The sequence below is a fragment of the Haliaeetus leucocephalus genome, unplaced genomic scaffold (genome assembly GCF_000737465.1).
Source record: "Haliaeetus leucocephalus isolate CR32 unplaced genomic scaffold, Haliaeetus_leucocephalus-4.0 Scaffold678, whole genome shotgun sequence".
Taxonomy (NCBI): domain Eukaryota; kingdom Metazoa; phylum Chordata; class Aves; order Accipitriformes; family Accipitridae; genus Haliaeetus; species Haliaeetus leucocephalus.
The window spans coordinates 3497961-3515247 of NW_010973114.1; the positions used below are offsets into that span (position 1 = coordinate 3497961).

General features: G+C 60.4%; 2 protein-coding genes across 2 annotated transcripts in view; one reads left to right on the forward strand and one right to left on the reverse strand.

The window, feature by feature from the left end:
- The first annotated feature begins 556 nt into the window (after positions 1 to 556).
- On the forward strand, positions 557 to 5204 carry ABHD12B (abhydrolase domain containing 12B). Its single transcript, XM_010579856.1, has 14 exons — positions 557 to 561; positions 866 to 1117; positions 1223 to 1350; positions 1779 to 1881; positions 1995 to 2114; positions 2430 to 2460; positions 2632 to 2677; positions 2772 to 2901; positions 3143 to 3183; positions 3473 to 3552; positions 3652 to 3734; positions 4342 to 4420; positions 4573 to 4697; positions 5071 to 5204. Exons 1-14 carry the CDS (start codon positions 557 to 559, stop codon positions 5090 to 5092), a joined length of 1245 nt encoding a protein of 414 aa, XP_010578158.1. The 3' UTR covers positions 5093 to 5204.
- A 600-nt stretch (positions 5205 to 5804) lies between these two features.
- The window catches only part of PYGL (phosphorylase, glycogen, liver), an 11831-nt gene continuing 348 nt past the window's right edge, over positions 5805 to 17287 (reverse strand). Inside the window, exons 2-20 of the mRNA XM_010579775.1 lie at positions 15723 to 15824; positions 14108 to 14186; positions 13705 to 13808; positions 12188 to 12319; positions 11659 to 11770; positions 11493 to 11575; positions 10277 to 10420; positions 10017 to 10109; positions 9618 to 9764; positions 8865 to 9028; positions 8649 to 8763; positions 8305 to 8406; positions 8081 to 8228; positions 7907 to 7965; positions 7446 to 7587; positions 7072 to 7279; positions 6858 to 6992; positions 6217 to 6283; positions 5805 to 5993 (exon numbers count right to left, since the gene is read on the reverse strand). Of these exons, the coding sequence (XP_010578077.1) occupies positions 5805 to 5993; positions 6217 to 6283; positions 6858 to 6992; positions 7072 to 7279; positions 7446 to 7587; positions 7907 to 7965; positions 8081 to 8228; positions 8305 to 8406; positions 8649 to 8763; positions 8865 to 9028; positions 9618 to 9764; positions 10017 to 10109; positions 10277 to 10420; positions 11493 to 11575; positions 11659 to 11770; positions 12188 to 12319; positions 13705 to 13808; positions 14108 to 14186; positions 15723 to 15824 (2325 nt within the window). The remainder of the gene's footprint in view (positions 5994 to 6216; positions 6284 to 6857; positions 6993 to 7071; positions 7280 to 7445; positions 7588 to 7906; positions 7966 to 8080; positions 8229 to 8304; positions 8407 to 8648; positions 8764 to 8864; positions 9029 to 9617; positions 9765 to 10016; positions 10110 to 10276; positions 10421 to 11492; positions 11576 to 11658; positions 11771 to 12187; positions 12320 to 13704; positions 13809 to 14107; positions 14187 to 15722; positions 15825 to 17287) is intronic.

The window sequence follows — 17287 nt, forward strand, 5'->3', positions numbered from 1 at the left end:
GTCGGGGCCGGGGCAGAGCCGCGCTGCGCTCCCCGGGGCCGTGTCGCCGGTCCCCGTGCGGTGTTTCTCCGCCGGGTTTCCGTGCTGTGTCCTCCGGCCGCCTTCCCTGCCGCGCCACCGCTGTTCCCCCCGTGCCGTAGGTCTGTCCCCACGCCGTGGCCGTGCTCCCGTGTCCCCACGCCGTGGCCTTGTCACCTTGCTGGGGCCGTGACCTCGTGTGTTTGTATGTGTCCCCCCCCGGCCATGGCTGTGCCAGCCTGCCGCAGCCGTGATCCTATGCCATGGCCATATGATTCCACGCCGTGACCGCGTGTCCCCATGTCACTTTGCCGTCCCCGTGAAGCCACGCGGTGGCCCGTTGGCCGTGCCAGCTGTCAAAGGTGCCCTTTGGTGGGCACGTCCCCCTGGTCCGGACCCATCAGTGCTCATCTGCAGCGGGTATTGTGCAAGAGCGGGTGTGAGTGCTCGCCCCAGCGCTTGAATATTAGGTGTAGACCAAGAGCAGCACCTGGTAATTAACTGCAGTGACTGTGAGGACATTGCTGGCCCGTTGCTCATGGCGTACAGCGGGACGGCCCGGACCAAAGTCTCAGAGGGTGACTGGGATTTGGGGAGCTCCCCGTTGCTCCAGCATGGCTCATGCCACCCTGCACCCTCCCTGGAGGGATGCCTGTGCCCGGGGGACCGTGCCACCTTGCCCTGGCACCCTTTTTTGCAAGCCTTTCTCAGCATCTTGCAGCACTTCCCAGGGCAGGCAGTGGAATAAATCCGCTTCTGCAGGAGCAACGGTGACCCCGGGTGCTTGCTGGCAGGGAACAAGCTGTGCTTGGACGCCTGTCAGAAACCTTTTCCCTAAATCTCCCAGCACCCAGACTAGTTTCGCCATCGCCCAGCGCCATCAGCCTGCAGATGCCCTGCCCTTCCTGCCTGCTGGCATCCCGTGGGAGGCCGCAGGGGAGCCGATCGTGGCCTCTCCCGACGCCGTGTCCCAGTGGGACTGCTCCGACACCTCGGCTCCATCTCCAAAAGCCAAACACAACCCCAGCGTGGGGAACCAGTTCCCGGTCCCGGGGGGGCACAAACGGCAGCTTCAGGCCCTTGCGGGAGAAAAGCCGCTGTATCCAACCATCACAACTGGGGTTGGGAATAGGGACCCCCTTCCAATGAGCCCCAAAGCCCTTGGGGTGGGAGGAGATGTGCTAACGGGGTGTCTGCCTTGCAGGGGCTGGCTGGCCTGGTGCCCCCGGCTGCGCACCCTCCTCCTGGACCTGCTCCTCATCTACATCTCCGTGCCCTTCCTTGTCCGCCTCTTCCCGGTCATGCTTACCAAATTCGTCTACCTGAACTTAGGTGAGTGCCCCGGGGCTGTCCCAGCTGGGAGAGTCCCCCCCCTAGGGATTCAGCAAGCAGGAGGCTGGGAGGGGGTCCCCAAAACATTGGGTGGCACCAGGACAGCACCCATCCAACCCCCCCTCCCTTGCCATGGGCTTGCAGAGGAGGCATGGAGGGACCTTTCCCGTTGGCGCCTCGTGTTTTGCAAGCTGTAATAACGCGGTGCCGCCGACCCTGTTTACTGCCTGAAGTTGCAACACATCTGGGCACGCGCAGCGTCAACGGGGCTAGAAGTCGGGTGGGATCCCTGGGTGGGAAAGCTGGCCCTTGGCTTCCGGACAAATAATTTAAAAAAAAATAACATGTTGCTTTGGAAAAATGGATAACAGCAGCTGGGTATGAGGGTTCCTGGGTTGCTCATGTGATGGCTGTGATTTCTCCATCAGTGGCATTCCCCTTCTTTGCGGACCTTCGGCGGCCGGAGCTGCTGCTGAACAATACCATCAGCCTGTACCTCACCACCGAGCCGGGCGTCACGGTCGGCATCTGGTGAGTGGGGCAGCCCCGGCATCCCGGGTGGGCACGGCCGCGTGGCTATGCCAGCGTCCTGGCTAAACTGGGTGAAGCCCCCCCCAGGCTAACCCCTTTCTGGTCCCCCCCAGGCACACGGTGCCAGGCAGCAGAGGGGCCGAGGCGCTGGGTAAGGACCAGCGCTGGTACGAGGAGGCACTTGCCGACGCTCACCCCGTGATCATCTACCTGCATGGCAATGGGGGGACCAGGCGAGTACCCCTGAGCGCCGCTGCGGGGCTGGGACCCTCCCCGGGGGGAGGACGGGGTGCGTCGCACAGTGTCTCTGCGTGGGGTGAGAACTGGCAAACTCGGTGCAGCAGCCGGTGGTGCCACAGGGCCGGGGCTGCTGCGGCGGTTTCTGACTCCATAAGTGGAAGAAAGTCCATTTGAGTTAAAGGGAAATATCAAAACCCACCTGCCCCAGAGCATCCAGCTCTCTCCTGGGAAGAGGTCACCCCGGTCCCTCACCGGGGAGGGTCCCCTGAGAGTCACTCTCCAAGCTTTAACCTCATTTTCCCCATCAGGGCTGCGAGCCACCGCGTCCAGTTCTTGAAGGTAAGTGGTCCCCTGTGGGGGGACTGGGACCTGCTGGGAGTAAGGCTCACGCTGGCTCCGGGGACCCAAGAGGGACCCTGGGCAGAGCGAGCCCGGCCACGCTGGGGGACCTGGGGGTGCATTCCTCCCCCCGCCGCCCCGGGATATAACGCGGTGCCGCTCCTCTGACAGACGATGGGGGCTGCTGACTTCCACATCCTGGCTCTTGACTACAGAGGTAAAGTCACCCCCTCCCTCTCATGGAGTGACCCCCTCCCGGAGCTGGTCCCCATCCTCCCAGGGTCGTGACATTGAGCCGTGTCCCCCCGCAGGCTATGGGGACTCCAGTGGGCACCCCACGGAGAGCGGCTTCACCACGGACGTCCTGGCACTCTACGACTGGGCCAAAGCACGGAGCGGGAACAGCAGCATCCTCTTCTGGGGACACTCCTTGGGGACAGGGTGGGTGAGGGGGGGACACCCCATGGGTGCCGGCTGATGCCGGACCCCACAGCCGGTCCCTGGGCTGTGACACTGCTGCCAGACCGGTGCCACGCAGGGATGGACCAAGGGCTTGGAGCAGCTCCTTGGTGGAGGCACCTGCAAAGCAAAACCCAGCAGGCAAGGGGGGGTCTGAGGGGTGCTCTGCACCCCGCTGGGGCGTCATGGCTGCTCCCCCTCACTGTGACCTCTCTTCTTGCAGGATTGCCACGAATGCGGCAAGGAAACTTCAGGAAGAGAGAGGTAAGGGCCAGCGTGGCTGGGTTAGCCCCACGCGGTGTCCCCCTCCTGGGGGCTCTGCACATCCCTGGCCGGATTTTGGGGGCCACATCAGAGCTGGGGAGCCTTGTCACTCTCTGCTCAAGCATCAGGCTTGGCCCCCGCAGTGGGGACAAGTGGCTGTCCCCCTCCTCCTTAGCAGGTGGGCACGTTGGCCTCGTGGCTGCTGCCTGGGATGGGAGCGTGGCAGCAGCCCCGGGGTGAGGACGACCCCCCCGTAGCCATGCCCGCTCTCTCCCCGCTCTGCCCTCAGGCATCCAGGTTGATGCCGTAGTCCTGGAGTCATCCTATACCAATATCCGCGAGGCGGCCACCCACGTCCCCATCTCCACGGTGAGCCCGGGGTCTCTGCCCCGTGGGGTCCCCCAACCACCTGTGCAGCAATCAAAGCCATGACCTAGCACAACCCCCCCCCAACTCTCTCCCTGGCAGCTCTACCGCCAGTTCCCGGGTTTCGAGTACCTCATCCTGGACTCGCTAGCCCTGGCCGACATGTTCTTCCGCAGTGATGAGAAGTGAGTGCCCAGAGAAGCCCCGTCCCCACGGGGCTGATGCTGGGACCACCTGGCTGGGGGGGAGGATGTGTGTGGGGTTGGACATGTCACACCGTGCAATCCCTGGACTCTCGTTTGTGTTTGCCCGGCTTACTCATGTTTTAGAAGTGGCTTTTTATTTGCATAACTTCAGATATCAATATTACTATGGAGCAAAGTCCACAAGCCAACAGCCTTTTTTTTTGAGCACTATGCGCTCGAGTCCCACACCCGCTGTGGCAGCTGGTGGGGGGGGGTCCTTCCCCCTCTGCGTTTGTGGGTGCCTTTGCTAAAAGCCACCTGGTTCACGGGTGTTTTTGAAGCCTGAGCGCCCTGTGTTGTGGCTTTAAGGTTATTTAGGTGCTGCGGTGCAGGGACAAGCAGCGTGGGCATCGCCCTGGGGCAGTTTAGCTGCCCTTAGTCAGCGATGGGCTGGGGTGGCTCTGAAAGGCAATGCCACCATGGGGGGGGTGTAACTGTGTGTGTGTGGGTCAGGGTTGCTGTGGGGGTTTTAGCAGCACCCAGGGAGGCTCCCACAGGTCTGTCGGCTGCGGGGGTGACTCCTCAGCCCTGTGCTTGCCGCCCACAGCGTGAAGGTGCTGGCCTGCCCGCTCCTCATCCTGCATGCAGAAGATGATGCCGTGCTGCCTCCGCACCTGGGCCGCCAGGTGGGGACCACCATTGCCTCCACGTGGGCTTTAACGGGGGTGGGCGCTGGTTTAGACTGGTTTTGGGCACGGGGGGGCTGGCCCCAGGGTGCTGGGAGGGAGGGTTGGGGTCCCTCGTGCATGCTGCTAACCACGCTCCCACCCCACGGCAGCTCTTCGAGATGGCACGCAGCGCCTACAAGGACAAAACCAAGGTGAAGTTCATTACTTTTCCCAAAAAGCTGGGCCTGGGCCATGACTACATCTCCTTCAACCCAGAGCTGCCCGCCCTGGTGAAGTAAGTGCTGCTTTGCAGAAATAGAGGGGGGGACATAGAATGAGCCTTGGCCTCTTCTGCCAGGGGTGCATCCTCCCCTGCTGCAACCATGCAGCTGCCTTCCCCCTCCTCCTTTCCTTCCCCTCCCTACGGCGCTTGCTGGCATCAATTTGTGTGTTCCAGTCACTCCTCGCTGCCCTGAGCCTGTCCTCAGCCCCCGTGTCACGGGGAGGTGGTCCTGGGGACAGCCCCCAGCTCCTTTTTGCCCTGGGTGCAGAGATGTAGCTTTGCTCTAAGCCCAGCTCAGACCCGCATCCAGGGATCAGAAATCACGCTCTCAAGCAGCACCAGACGGTCAGTGATACATCATAAGGTTTATTGTGTCTTGTTGCAGAGACTTCTTGAACATTAAGTGATGCCAGCCGCTGCGTGCAGCAACCACAAGCACTCCCTCAAACCCACACCAGGAACCCCTCGTTGCACTGAACTTACTGCTGTACGTAATAAAAACTACTGAGAAACTTTAAAATTCGCCCACTGCCTTGAGGACGCCAGGTTGTTACTCAGGGGATGGAGATAGTGCCGTGATCTGGGTGCTGCGCCTGGGACGGGACCACGTGAGCCGTGACCGGGAGCATCATATGGGGCAGTAAGAGAGGTACAGGGACCTGACCGCAAACACCCCTTAAGCCCCCTGGCACTGATGCCTTTAGGACTGGCAAGAGCTGCACCCCAAGTCCTGCTTCAGCATCACCTGCAAGGGCTCAGACAGCTGTGGCCAGCTGTGCTGCCCACCCCATCCCTGGCCGACCCCCACCAGCTCGCCCCTTACACCCTCTTTCTGCATTAGCGTTGGTGCGAGCAAGCCCGGTCCCTAATTTTAGGCTTCAGCAAACAGCCCCTTGGACTCCAATGGCACTTTTATTTTTAGCACCTATGCAAGCAACAGGGTGACATGGTTTCACTTTCTGCACAACACTTAGGTTATAAAAATCCACCCCCCCACACACTTCCCCGTCCGTAGGAAAGCTAGCAACAGCAACATAGAGACTAGACAGCAGAGACAATTTTACAGCGCACGTGCTCATGTCCCCCCCCGTGGCTCCGGCCGGCGGCAGCTCCGTGCCCCTACGCTGCCGTGCCATTGAGGGTCTTGTCCTCCGCTGCATCCCGGGGCTCGTTGGGCGGCGGGATCTTCAGGTCGGAGGGCTCCACGTGCCAGATGTCTCGGGCATACTCCTTGATGGTGCGGTCGCTGGAGAACTTGCCGGCCGCCGCGATGTTCCTGATGACCATCTTGGTCCATGCCTTGGAGTTCTGCAAGGAGAGCGGTGGGACGGTGCGGCCAGAGGCTCACGCCCACAGGTGCCAAGTTGGCCCCGAGACCGGCTTTCAACCAGGGACCCCCTGCAGCAGCACAGCCAGGAACCTCCTCGCCAGGAACCCATCTACGTCCACAGCCCCACCAGACCCCTTCTTCGGGATGGGATTTTGTGCCCCCGTCACAGCTCCCCCACCGCATCCCCAGGCTGGCACTCACCAGGTACAGCTCGCTGACCTTCTCCTGGCATTTGACGTAAGCCTCATAATCTGCGAAAACTTTAAACCTGTAGCGGCAAAGAAAAGGGGGGTCACTGACAGCAGAAATGCGTAGGTGGGAGCATGCAGCAGCGGCCGGTGGCTGCAGCGCACGGGGCTTGGGCTGCCAGATCTGGAACTTCCTCCAAAACAAACTTTTCAGACAAATTGATCTTCCCCAGGCCCTGTTTGTACAAAGCCCTGCAAGCCCACGGGTGCTGCGGCACGGGCTGGACCTCAGGTCACTGGGAAAACATTTCCCCAATGCAAATGCCCACAGGCCTTGGCTACTTAATGCTCCGGCCAGGAAAGCCCTCGAGATACCTAAAAGCATCTATCACTTGGCGAGGGCTGCGCACCCAAATGTGTCTTGGCCTTAATGTACCCCAGGCTTTAATGCGGCAAGCGTGAAGTGCCGTACATGGAAAACCTTTTGTGCCCATGGAGCATCAGTCGCTCTTCCACGTGCGCAACATCAGGGCCAGAAAATGGGAAGTTATCAGCCAGAGGGTGGATGGTTGGTGCAGGGGGCTGCTCTGCCCAGGCACAGGGAGTTTGGTGGAGAGACCCAACCCAGGGGATGGACGGCATCCCAGGCCTCACCGGTCATGGTGGAAGAGCATGTTGACCACATCTTTGAAGAGGTCAGGCTCGTTCGGGGAGAAGAAGCCGCTTTTGATCTGGTCAATGGCTTGCTTCAACTCGGGGAGCCGGTTGTAATACTCCTGGGCATTGTACCTGGTAGGAAAGGGTTGATATGAGACGGTGCTGCTCCGGCTGCCCACGGTAGCACCCCCGCGGCATCCCCAGCCCTCACCCTTCCCTGTCCAGCTCCGTGACATCCTCCACCCTCATGCCGAAGATGAACAGGTTTTCCTCTCCAGCTTCCTCGGCCATTTCCACATTGGCTCCATCCATGGTGCCGATGGTCAGAGCTCCGTTCAGCATGAATTTCATGTTCCCTGTACCCGACGCCTCAGTGCCCGCCGTGGAGATCTGCTCTGACAGGTCAGTAGCAGGGATCACTGCCAACAAAACACACGGACACAAGGGGGGCTCATGGTGACCAGCTTTGGGTTTGTATCATGCCGAAAGACCTCAGATCTGTTGTCTTGCAGTGATGGAGCCGTGGGCTGGTGGACAGCCACAAAGTGGACATCCCCTCCCCAAAGCGTGCCCCCCGTGGGCTACCTTTCTCTGCCAGCGAGACCCTGTAGTTCTCCAGGAAGATGACCTTCAGCTTGCTCCCCACAACGGGGTCGTTGTTCACCACCTGAGCCACAGTGTTAATGAGCTTGATGATCATTTTAGCCATGTGATATCCTGGGGCAGCCTAGGAGAAAAGCCACGGGTGAGCCCGGAGGGCTGGTGCCAGAGGCAGGAGAGGAGCACGCAGCCCCCACGTGCCCAGGGAAGCACCCGCTCAGCCCTGCTCCCATCCCTCATCCAACTCGTGTTGTGCCACCAAGTTTTTGGGGGCTTTCATGTCCATAGGCAGCAGAACCTTGCTTGAGTTGAAGCCAACACGTCCTGCCTCAGGGCTTCCCAGAGGGCTTCGGGGATGCAACCCCACGATAACATCTGCACCCAAATCCGCTAGGGCATTTTCAAGGACTTCCTCCCAAATGCCCGAAACTCCTGACCCGACTTACCTTGCCCCCAATGATCACTGTCCTTGGCACAAACAGCTTCGCAGGATCCCTCCTGATGCCTGGAGAAGACAGCAGTTGCGGTGTCACCCTCTGTTTTAGCTGCAGCCCCAGGGGGATAGGGATGCTCGTGCAGCCCCAGGGAAGCCCGTCCCCTTGGGGTGCGTGGTGGCTTACGGTTGTACATGGTGACGATGTGCAGGCAGTTCATCAGCTGCCGCTTGTACTCGTGGATCCTCTTCACGTGCACGTCGAACATGGAGGAAGGGTTGATCTTCACCTTGTACTCCTTCTCCAGGTACAGCGCGAACTTCACCTTGTTCTCCTGGGTCAGGGCAGGGAGCGCGTCAGCCCCCGAGCCTGCGTTCCCCCCCCGCCACTGCCATGCCTGCACCCCTCACCTGCTTCACTTTGGCCACCTCCCGGATGAAGAGGTCGTCGTCCACAAACTCGTGCAGCTTTGTCAGCTGGCTCAGGTCCCGCACGTAGTCCTCCCCGATTTTCTGCAAGAGGAACGCAGGCAACGCGCTGACCGCGGGCGGCCGCCTTCAGCCGGCACGCTGCTCCCGCCCGGCAAAGCCAACGGCGCTCGGAAAATGGGAGCGGGGGGACTGGGGTGGGATGCGGACAGAGCTTGACCATTTAAAAGATGTAAATGGCTGAGGTTGGAGTGGCGTCCCCCGGGAACAGCGTTCCTGGGGTCGGGAAGGGCTGGGGGCCAGCGCACTCCCCCCGACGCCATTACCTCTGCGATGAGCTCCGCCAGCCCGGGGTTGCAGAGCAGGAGCCAGCGCCGCGGGGTGATGCCGTTGGTCTTGTTCTGAAACTTCTCCGGCTCCAGCGCTGCGAAGTCTTTGAAGCTGAGAGGACGAGGAGGGGACAGCTTCAGGCTCACCCACCTGGTACCACCACCATTTCCAAGCCGAGGGTGATCCACCACCCCCTCCCTCCCCGTGCTTACACTTGAGTCTTGACTATTTCGGAGTGGATCTTTGCCACGCCGTTGACGGCATGGGAGCCGACGATGCAGAGATGGGCCATGTTGATCCTCTTGGTGCCTCCCTCCTCTATCAGGGACATCCTCCGCAGCCGGTCCACGTCGTTAGGGAAGAGGGACGCGATGTGCTGCCGGTGGAGGTGGGAGAGGTGGTGAGCGGTGCCGACGTTTAGGGATGTCCCACCCGATGGCTCCCAAAGAGAGGGCCACAGCGATGTCCCCGGTGCATTCAACACCAGCCAGAGCAGTGGCTTTTTACTCCAGAGTGATGGTGCAAACCCCCTCCAAGGGATGCCCTTCCCCAGCACGGATCTCTCTGGACAAAAGGACCCCCCAAGCCCCCACGGAGAGGGGCTTGTGGGCACGTGCTTGGCCAGCCTCATGCTGCCAGACCAGGAGGCCAAATCATCATCACCTTTGTAACCCCAACATCATCCTTCTCCAGGGTGAATTTAGCATTTAGGGAGCAAAGAAGTGCCAACAGGTAAGTTGGTAAGCAATGGGTGAAGTCTTTAAAATAGCCACTAACTGCGGGATGCCAACAGACGGGTGGGAAGGGCTTTTCCTACACACCAACCTCTCAAAATAGCAGCCAAAACTACACGGCCACATACCAACATCATCGGTTTGTGTGTTCCCCTAATCCCAACAGCACAACCCTTGCCACCCCCGTCCCCCTCTCCGGAGAGGGCTCCTGCGCTGTCCCAAGGCACTTACATCCAGGTGTCTCTGGTTGATCTCGTAGATGATCTGCAGGTGTCTGGGGAGCAGCTTCTCCACCAGGTCCACTGGCCAGCGCTCCAAGGCTTCGGGGAGCACTGTGTGGTTGGTGTAGGCGAAAGTCCGCTTGGTGATGTCCCAGGCCTGCCGTGGGGAGAGCCGGTGTTGAGCGGCGAGGGTGGAGGCAGCCCCGGGTGGGTGCCAGTACCCACGCGTGGTCCTCCCGCAGTGGCCAGCAGCATGGCCAAACCGGCTCCTTCAAGTCCATACTGGTTAAACCCAACCAGCAGCCACCCAAGTCACCAGCAAAACTGGTTCCCCAGCTCCTCCGCTGTGGGTGGGCGGGACGGTGGGCACAATTGGAGGGCACCCAGGGGCCAGGTCGGGTCTCCCTACCTTATTCCATGGCAGCTTCTCGATGTCCACGAAAATCCTCATCAGCTCAGGGATGGCCATGGCAGGGTGCGTGTCATTCAGCTGGATGGCAACCTGTGGGGAGGGCAGGGGGGACACGTGGCGGACATGTGGGCACCCCACTGCGCAAGTCAGCCAGGCACCCATGGGGGGGTCCCCAAAACCCCTCCAGCCCTGGGTGTGCATCTGGGAGGCGTTGAAAAGAGCTCCAAGGCACATGTCAGAGCAACCCTGGCTCGTACCTGGTCGGGGAAGGAATCAAACACGGTTCGGACACTCTCCGTACTCCCGAATTTGGATGCTTTGAAGCGGCGTATGATGTCCTGGAGGGTGGCAGCCACGACGAAGTACTCCTGCTTCAGCCGCAGCTCCTTCCCCTCAAAAAACTGCGAGCAGAGGAGTGGGAGGATTGCACCGCGCTGCAGGATTGCACCGCGCTGCAGGATTGCACTGCGCTGCCCAGGCACGTCTGTGCCAGAGGAGCTGTGCTTCCCGGGGCTCCCTCCTGCACGGGGACCCACGCCAGCACACATCCACTGCGCGGTGTGGCAGGACCCCCCGGTGCTGGTTTTGGCAGCACCTCAACCCCCGACGTCTTCTCACTTCCCAGCTTTCAGCACAGGGGTTTTGAGATGTGCTGCTACAAACAGAGGTTTAAATTCCCCCGCCCTGAGCATTGCCGAAAGCTGTTCTCCCCTGTGCCCTGGTTTGAAAATTTTGGCTGCAAAAAAAGATACTGGGGCAATGGGAAGGAAAGCCACAGGGGCTGTATTAGCTATGTCTAAGACAAAAATGAAAACCACCATTCACGCAGCATAAAACATCAACCTGCTGGTCTGCGAGAGAGGATCTGCAACCTCACTAGTGGAGCTGTGGTGCTCCCAGCTCTGCTCACCAGGCTGGGGTAGGATTAAATGGGAAAAAAAACCTATCAGGGCCTGCCCAAAACAGGCTGCAGAGCAAGGAGAGCCGCCCTTCATCACCCTCCCCTGCTCCGCAGCTTGTTTTGTGGCCAGGGAAAGGCTGTACATCCCATCGCGCCTCCGTGCCAGCCAGCGTGCAGCACTGCAAGAACACCCGCAGCAAGAGGTTGGGATGCAAAGGGCAATTTGAGGCACAATCTCCGGTCCTGGGCTGCAAGGGACAGGCAGGAAAATGCCAGCAGTGTTCATCAGTTTGCCTTCATGTTCGATTTTGAAACTCGAGGAACGTTTCTGCAGCAGAACGTGCTCATTCCTACTCTCTCCCCGTTACCGCACCGAGCATGGATTTGCCCGGGGAACGGACTCGTCTCTGCTGCAGCCCCGGGCAGCGCTGGCAAGAAGCAGCAATCCCCATCCAAGCGCTACAGGCGGCTTGAAACACACCTAAAACATCTCTGCAGTGTCCTGGCGAGAGGGGCTGCTCTGCAATCTTTAGCCATCCCTAAAAGAGAGACACCCCTCCATCCCGACTTACGTTGTCGTTGGGGTAGAGGACACGGGATATGTTCTCCGCCAGGTTTCTGTCCAGCACGGCCTGGATGTAGTCTCCGACGTTGACTGGGGAAGAGAAAAGGGATAAGGAGGGCGCGGGACCCCCCCAGCGCCCCGTCCCGCGTGGCACCCTGCCAGCACCCACTTACAGTCCCGCAGGTTGAAGTCGTTGGGTGCCCGAGCCGACCACAGGCGCATGGTGTTGACGGTGTTGTTCATGTACCCCGGCACGGGGGTATCGTAGGGCAGTGCCAGCACCACCTAAAACATTGGCAGGGCAGCCGGAGCCGGGCTGCGTCCCCGCCTGGTGTCCCCCCACGTACTCCCTGCCCCACCGGAGCCCTCCCACCCCACAGACCCTCCTGGAGGAGTGAGGTCAGGGTTGCATCCACCTTCTTGGGGTTGCACGCGTGGGGACATGCTTGGTATCCCCAGTCCCTGCCCCGGGGATACCCCGGCTTCTCCGTGTCTGCCCGGAGGCTGGTGTTTGCCAGAAGTGCTCAGGGGATGGAGAGAGGCTTGCGAGCGTCAGAAGCTTAATTTAAGCCATCGTGCCGGGCTGTGCATTGCACGCAGGCCTGCTGGAGGTGCTTTTGGGTATTTCAGGGGTTGGCTGCAGACGTGGAGCAGCAAAAACCTGTCCCCATCCCTATGTCCAGCTGCACCCCAGCCCCGTACCTGGGTGTCAACCCACTTGGCGCTGGCAGCAGTGTGTTCCACCCGGCCGTAGAAGTGCACGGGCAGCATGTACTCGGGACGGGCTTTTTCCCAGGGATTGCCGTGCCGGAGCCAGTCGTCGGCTTCTTCCACCTGCCAAAGGGAGCGAGAGCGGTGATGGGGCCACCCAGCCCCGGGGATGTCCCCGGGTTGTGTCACATCAGAGGATGGCCGGGAAAGGCTCCGGCTGCTCGCTAGCAAACGGGATGCTTTGGAGTCTGTCTGCCCTAAGCCCGGATTTTGGTGCCGGAGGGTGAGCCTGGAGGCAGGGCTCTGCACAGACCACCCTGAACCCCAGGGTCTCGCTGCCGCAGGGGTGATGGATGGGGATGAGGAGGTGGGGGTGAAAGCAACATTTCCCTTAGCACACCGCTAACACCATCGTGCTGCGACCGAGACGGCATTCGTCCTCTTAATTGGAGTTTCCATCTCAGCCTGCAGGCTGGCTAACGAAGCGGGCTCGTTCCCTAGCCCAGCAGGGCTGTTACGGGGAGAGCCCGGGTTAGACATCGCCTTTAGCAAGGCTGGGTCAGAGCTCTGGGCGGCAGGCGCGATGTGTGAGGGTCAGAGGAGATGAGCCCTGTTAGGACGCAGCAGGCAGGGAATCGCTAGCTCACAGGGCCGAGGAGGAAAGGCATCCACTTGCCGACTGTAGAAACAGCTTTTTGGAGATGCTCAGAAGGTCCCTCCGGGTATCCAGGGTTGCCTCCCACCAGGGGTTTTGCTGATACACACGATGTTTTCCATTGCATTTCCAAACCAGCCTCTCCCACCCTCCAATGCTTTAACCCAAGCATTGAGGACCAGAGCCGGGCTGGGGGGCTGGATCTGGCCTCCCCCAGACCTCCCCACACCATCCCTGTACCACCTCAACGAAACCATCCCCACCCCACGAGGAGCAGGGACACGACATCTCCATCCTTGCGGGCTCCACGTGGCCACGGAGAGGTGGAAGCACCGAGCTCTCTGCTCCTACAACAGCCCCAGAAAGGGGTCCCGCTCCCGGCGAGGATACGGCTCATGTCCCCGCTATGCGGGCAGGCATCTGCCACAAAACCGGCTCGGGAGGAAAGGTTTTCACGCTGATGACTCGCAGCTTTTTGCTAATTAGCGGGGTGTCCTGCGAGGCAGATCCGCTCCCCTCCGTGCTGCTGCACCGAGCCGCTAACAGGCTCGACCGGGAACCGTGACACCGGACTGATCCCCAGCCCCGCGCGCCGGAGCCAGCTGGGATGAAAGATGAGCTTCCCTGCTGCAGGGAGGGATGCTATGTGCTTGCACCGGTTTAAGAAGTTAAACTTGTTCGAGAAAACATCTGACAAGTTTTAAACATCACAGCACCAGCTCTGGCTGCAGCAGTCTCCAAGCGAAGGCAGAGTGTCTGTACACCCCGATCGTGGCCTGATCTGAGGGGGAGGATGGACTCGGGGCTTCGGCTGTGCCGGGGGAAGGCGAGAGCTGCTCGCCTCTGTCCGTACCTGCCAGCCGTCCCGGATCTTCTGGTTGAAGATGCCATACTCGTAGCGGATGCCGTAGCCGTAGGCTGCCAGCCCCAGCGTCGCCATCGAGTCGAGGAAGCAGGCTGCCAGGGAGAGGGGAAAGCAGTGAGCTGCGCTTTCCCAGGGACCCGGGAACCTCGGGAAGACAGCGGGTCCTTCTCCCCATGGACAACCGATGGCAGCATGGGAGCAGCCGCCCCGCAGGGACACGAGCCGCTGCCGCTCGCTCGCCGGCCACCCAGCACCTCTCGCCCTGTGCTGGAAAGGCTGGAGCAATAAATCCCTCCGGGTTTAGGTACCCCCCTGCAGCAGATGCAAAGCCCCTGGGGCTGTACCCCACCACCCAGGCAACGAGACCATTCCGGGGGGGGGTCTCACTCACCAGCAAGCCTGCCGAGACCGCCGTTGCCGAGACCGGCATCCTCCTCGATTTCCTCCAGCTCTTCCATGTCCAGCCCGAGCTACAGCCGAGAAGGAGAAGGCGATGGGGCTGGAGACTCTCAGAGCGCCCAGCCCCGTGGAGATGGAGGGACCACTGGCACGCACCCCTGGGTGCTGCCCAGCGCCCACCGCTGCTGTCCCTCCTTGCAGGTGGGCTCCAGGAAGGGTGGAAAAGGCACCCGACCCTGCAAAACCCATCCCCGCAGGTGGGACACCGTGATTTGCACCCAAAGCACCCCCTCTCTCCCTCCCCTGCTGCTCCGCGCCACGGCAGGGACCAGCTCTGGTGTTTAAAGTCACTCCACCAGCCTTTACAACGGACACGCGCGCCCTCGACCTCGCCGTGGACAAGCTCCTGGGGGTGGGGGGCACCCACCCATAATCAGGGCACTGCTCTCGTGATCCCAGATATTTCAGGCCAGTCTCCCAGCACCCCCATCCTCCTGGGGCAGGCACCCCGGTGCCCATCCCCCTGTCTCCAGGCATCACCCTTTAACAGAGACACCCAGAGAAGCAGCTTTTACAAGGAAGTTGAAAGTTTCCAGCCTGGGATGCTGTGGGAAGAAGAGGTTTTGCCTACGCAAAGCTCCTCAGGCAGCTCAGCGGGAAATAAGATGGTGCCTTGTCAGGGCTGAGCTACCTTTTCCCATGGAAATCCCTTGGTCCAATGTCCCCCTGGTGTCCCACGGGTCACAGCAAGCGGGGATGGCCCCAGTCCCGTGGTCACCCACGTGGGAGGGCCGGACCCTGCACCGCTCACACGTAAGCAGGCAGCACCTTCTCCCAAACCAGACGGTCACAGACAAGTCCGGGAGCACCAGCACCGGTCGTGGCCTCACCGGTGTTTCATGGCACTAGGCTGCACAGCTCTGAATTTCATCGGCAGCCCTGAATACCCAGAAATATTTTAAGTGATTTGTATTATACCAAACATTTTATTTTAGAAACGTTTGGCATTTATGTCCAGGGAGCTCAGCATATGCAGTAAGGAGGATATCCCTCACACCTTTACCTGCCATTGCTGCAAAGAGGATGATTTCCAAATAACCTCGCACCTTCTGCTTCCCCAGACTACCACCAAGCAGTATCCCAGGCTCTTCCCTTCCACCCTCACCCCCAGCCAAGCTGCCCTCCTCATTGCAAGGTCAACAGATTAAAAAAACACAACCCCCCCCCCTAAAAATAAGTTCCTCACCTTCGAACGCATTTGCTCGAAAGCTGCTCTGGCTGTTGTGCAACCACCCCAGCCACGTACGACAGCGCACGTGCAAGTGGTGCAAACGCAAGGTGGGGGCGAAAGGAGCCACCCAAAAACCTTCGACAACCCGATTGCCACGCGGCACCAGCGCCAGGCCAGGGTTGAGTTAGGCCAAGGTTTTATTCCCCTCCGCCGTTGCTTATAGTTATTACCAGCCTCATATATACAACCCTGAGTTTCCTCAAGGTATCGCCTGCGGCTCAAGGAGTGGTTTGCAGCCCGGTTTGGTAAAACACGGGGATACGGAGAGCACCGAGCCCTCCCGGTCTGGGTCCGCACCGACCCCTGCGATGCTCACCTGGTAGATGGCTTCGTCGCAGGCGTTCTGCAGCCCCAGGTTAATCATGGTGTTCTGCAGCGTCCGCCCCATGTAAAACTCCAGGGAGAGGTAGTAAATCCTCTGAAAGAGAAAAACCACCCGCCAGTCACCTTCCCCGGGGCCGGAGGAGGCTCCTCTGGACCCCAGAAGCTGCTATCGGTTGTTATCTCGAAGCAAGAGGAAAAAAACCCTGACTCTCAACAGGGCAGGGTGGTTTGCACTGGGAATTTGAGGGCTGGAGCTCCTCGGGGGCCCCGAGGCGGCCGTGCCCTGCAGCCCCTTATCTCCTGCCGCTGCTATTTCCCAAGCTGGGAAGAAGGTAGTGCCGAGGCGATTTTGTTTAGACAAAACACCCTGTCCGAGAGCAGGGACAGCTCCAGGATGGTCACCCCGAACATACCGGTGGCCGCGGCAGTACAAAGTTAAACTTTAAAAAAGGAGATGTTTCCTAACGTCACCCTGAGCTGCGACGCAACTGCAAAACCAAGCGAACTGCCGGTGCCGGATGCGTGCGGCACCCGCGGGGACACCGGCTTCCTCTGCCGTCCCCGGGGGGGGTTCAGTCTCAGGACCACCGCATGCTCTCGCCTCCCCTCTTGCTGACACGACGGGCACAGGATGAGGCCGGTAACACAGAGGCTTGTGTAAGCCACTCCCCGGCGTCAGCACCGGCAGGTTTTAAGGAAGGATTTAGGCTGGAGGAAGTCGCTGACTTGACACGTTTCCCCAGGACCTGCGCGGGGTCGTGCTGGTGAAGGGATGTGCCGGGCAGGATCGGTTGGGCTTACTGGTTGGGTCCTCGTGAAGCTGGAAGCAGCGACGCTGGGTGGATGGCACCCAGCACGGCTCGGCTATACAGGAGAGTCCCCAGATTCAAGCCCTGGAAAGAGGCTCATCCTTTTTTTTCTCACCCCTACGCGACACGAGGGGGGGAGTTGAGCTATCAGGGGCTGGCAGGGTCCCGGCGAGGTGTTGGCACGGTCACCCTCGCAGGGAGAAAATTGGAACCGACAGGGCCATCCAGGTGTCAGGAGGGGATTACTGCTTAATCCCCCCTGGCAGCCGGAGCCCCGCGCTCGGTACAAGCCGGCGGAGATGAGCGGCATGGACTGCAACTCCTGCACCAACCGGATCTTTCCCCCCGCTCGGGATCGCTGTGGCACAGATTAGGCTTGCGCCTATTTTAAAGGAGGCCTGCTTGCGGCTAGCTCCGGCTTCGTTTTAAGCCTTTCGACTAATTCACCCTAGAAGGCTTTGCTTATGGTAGACCGCACCCACGCCAGCGCCGCGGGACGATAAACGCTGTTCCCGTGCCCTGCACCCAGCTCCCGGCCAAGCCGCTGTTTGTTTTGCAAAGCAAAGGACAGTGGCCTCGCTCGTTAAAGTCCAGTCCCCTCCGCTCGGCAAAGTTAAGGGGAAGAGAAGAAAGCCCAAGGAAAAAAAAAAAAAATATCCGAGCCCTCCCACCGTTCTCTCTTTTCCCACCGCGCGTTCGCAGAGGGCGGCTTCGCACCCGCGGGGTTACGGCGGCCGCCCGAACTCCC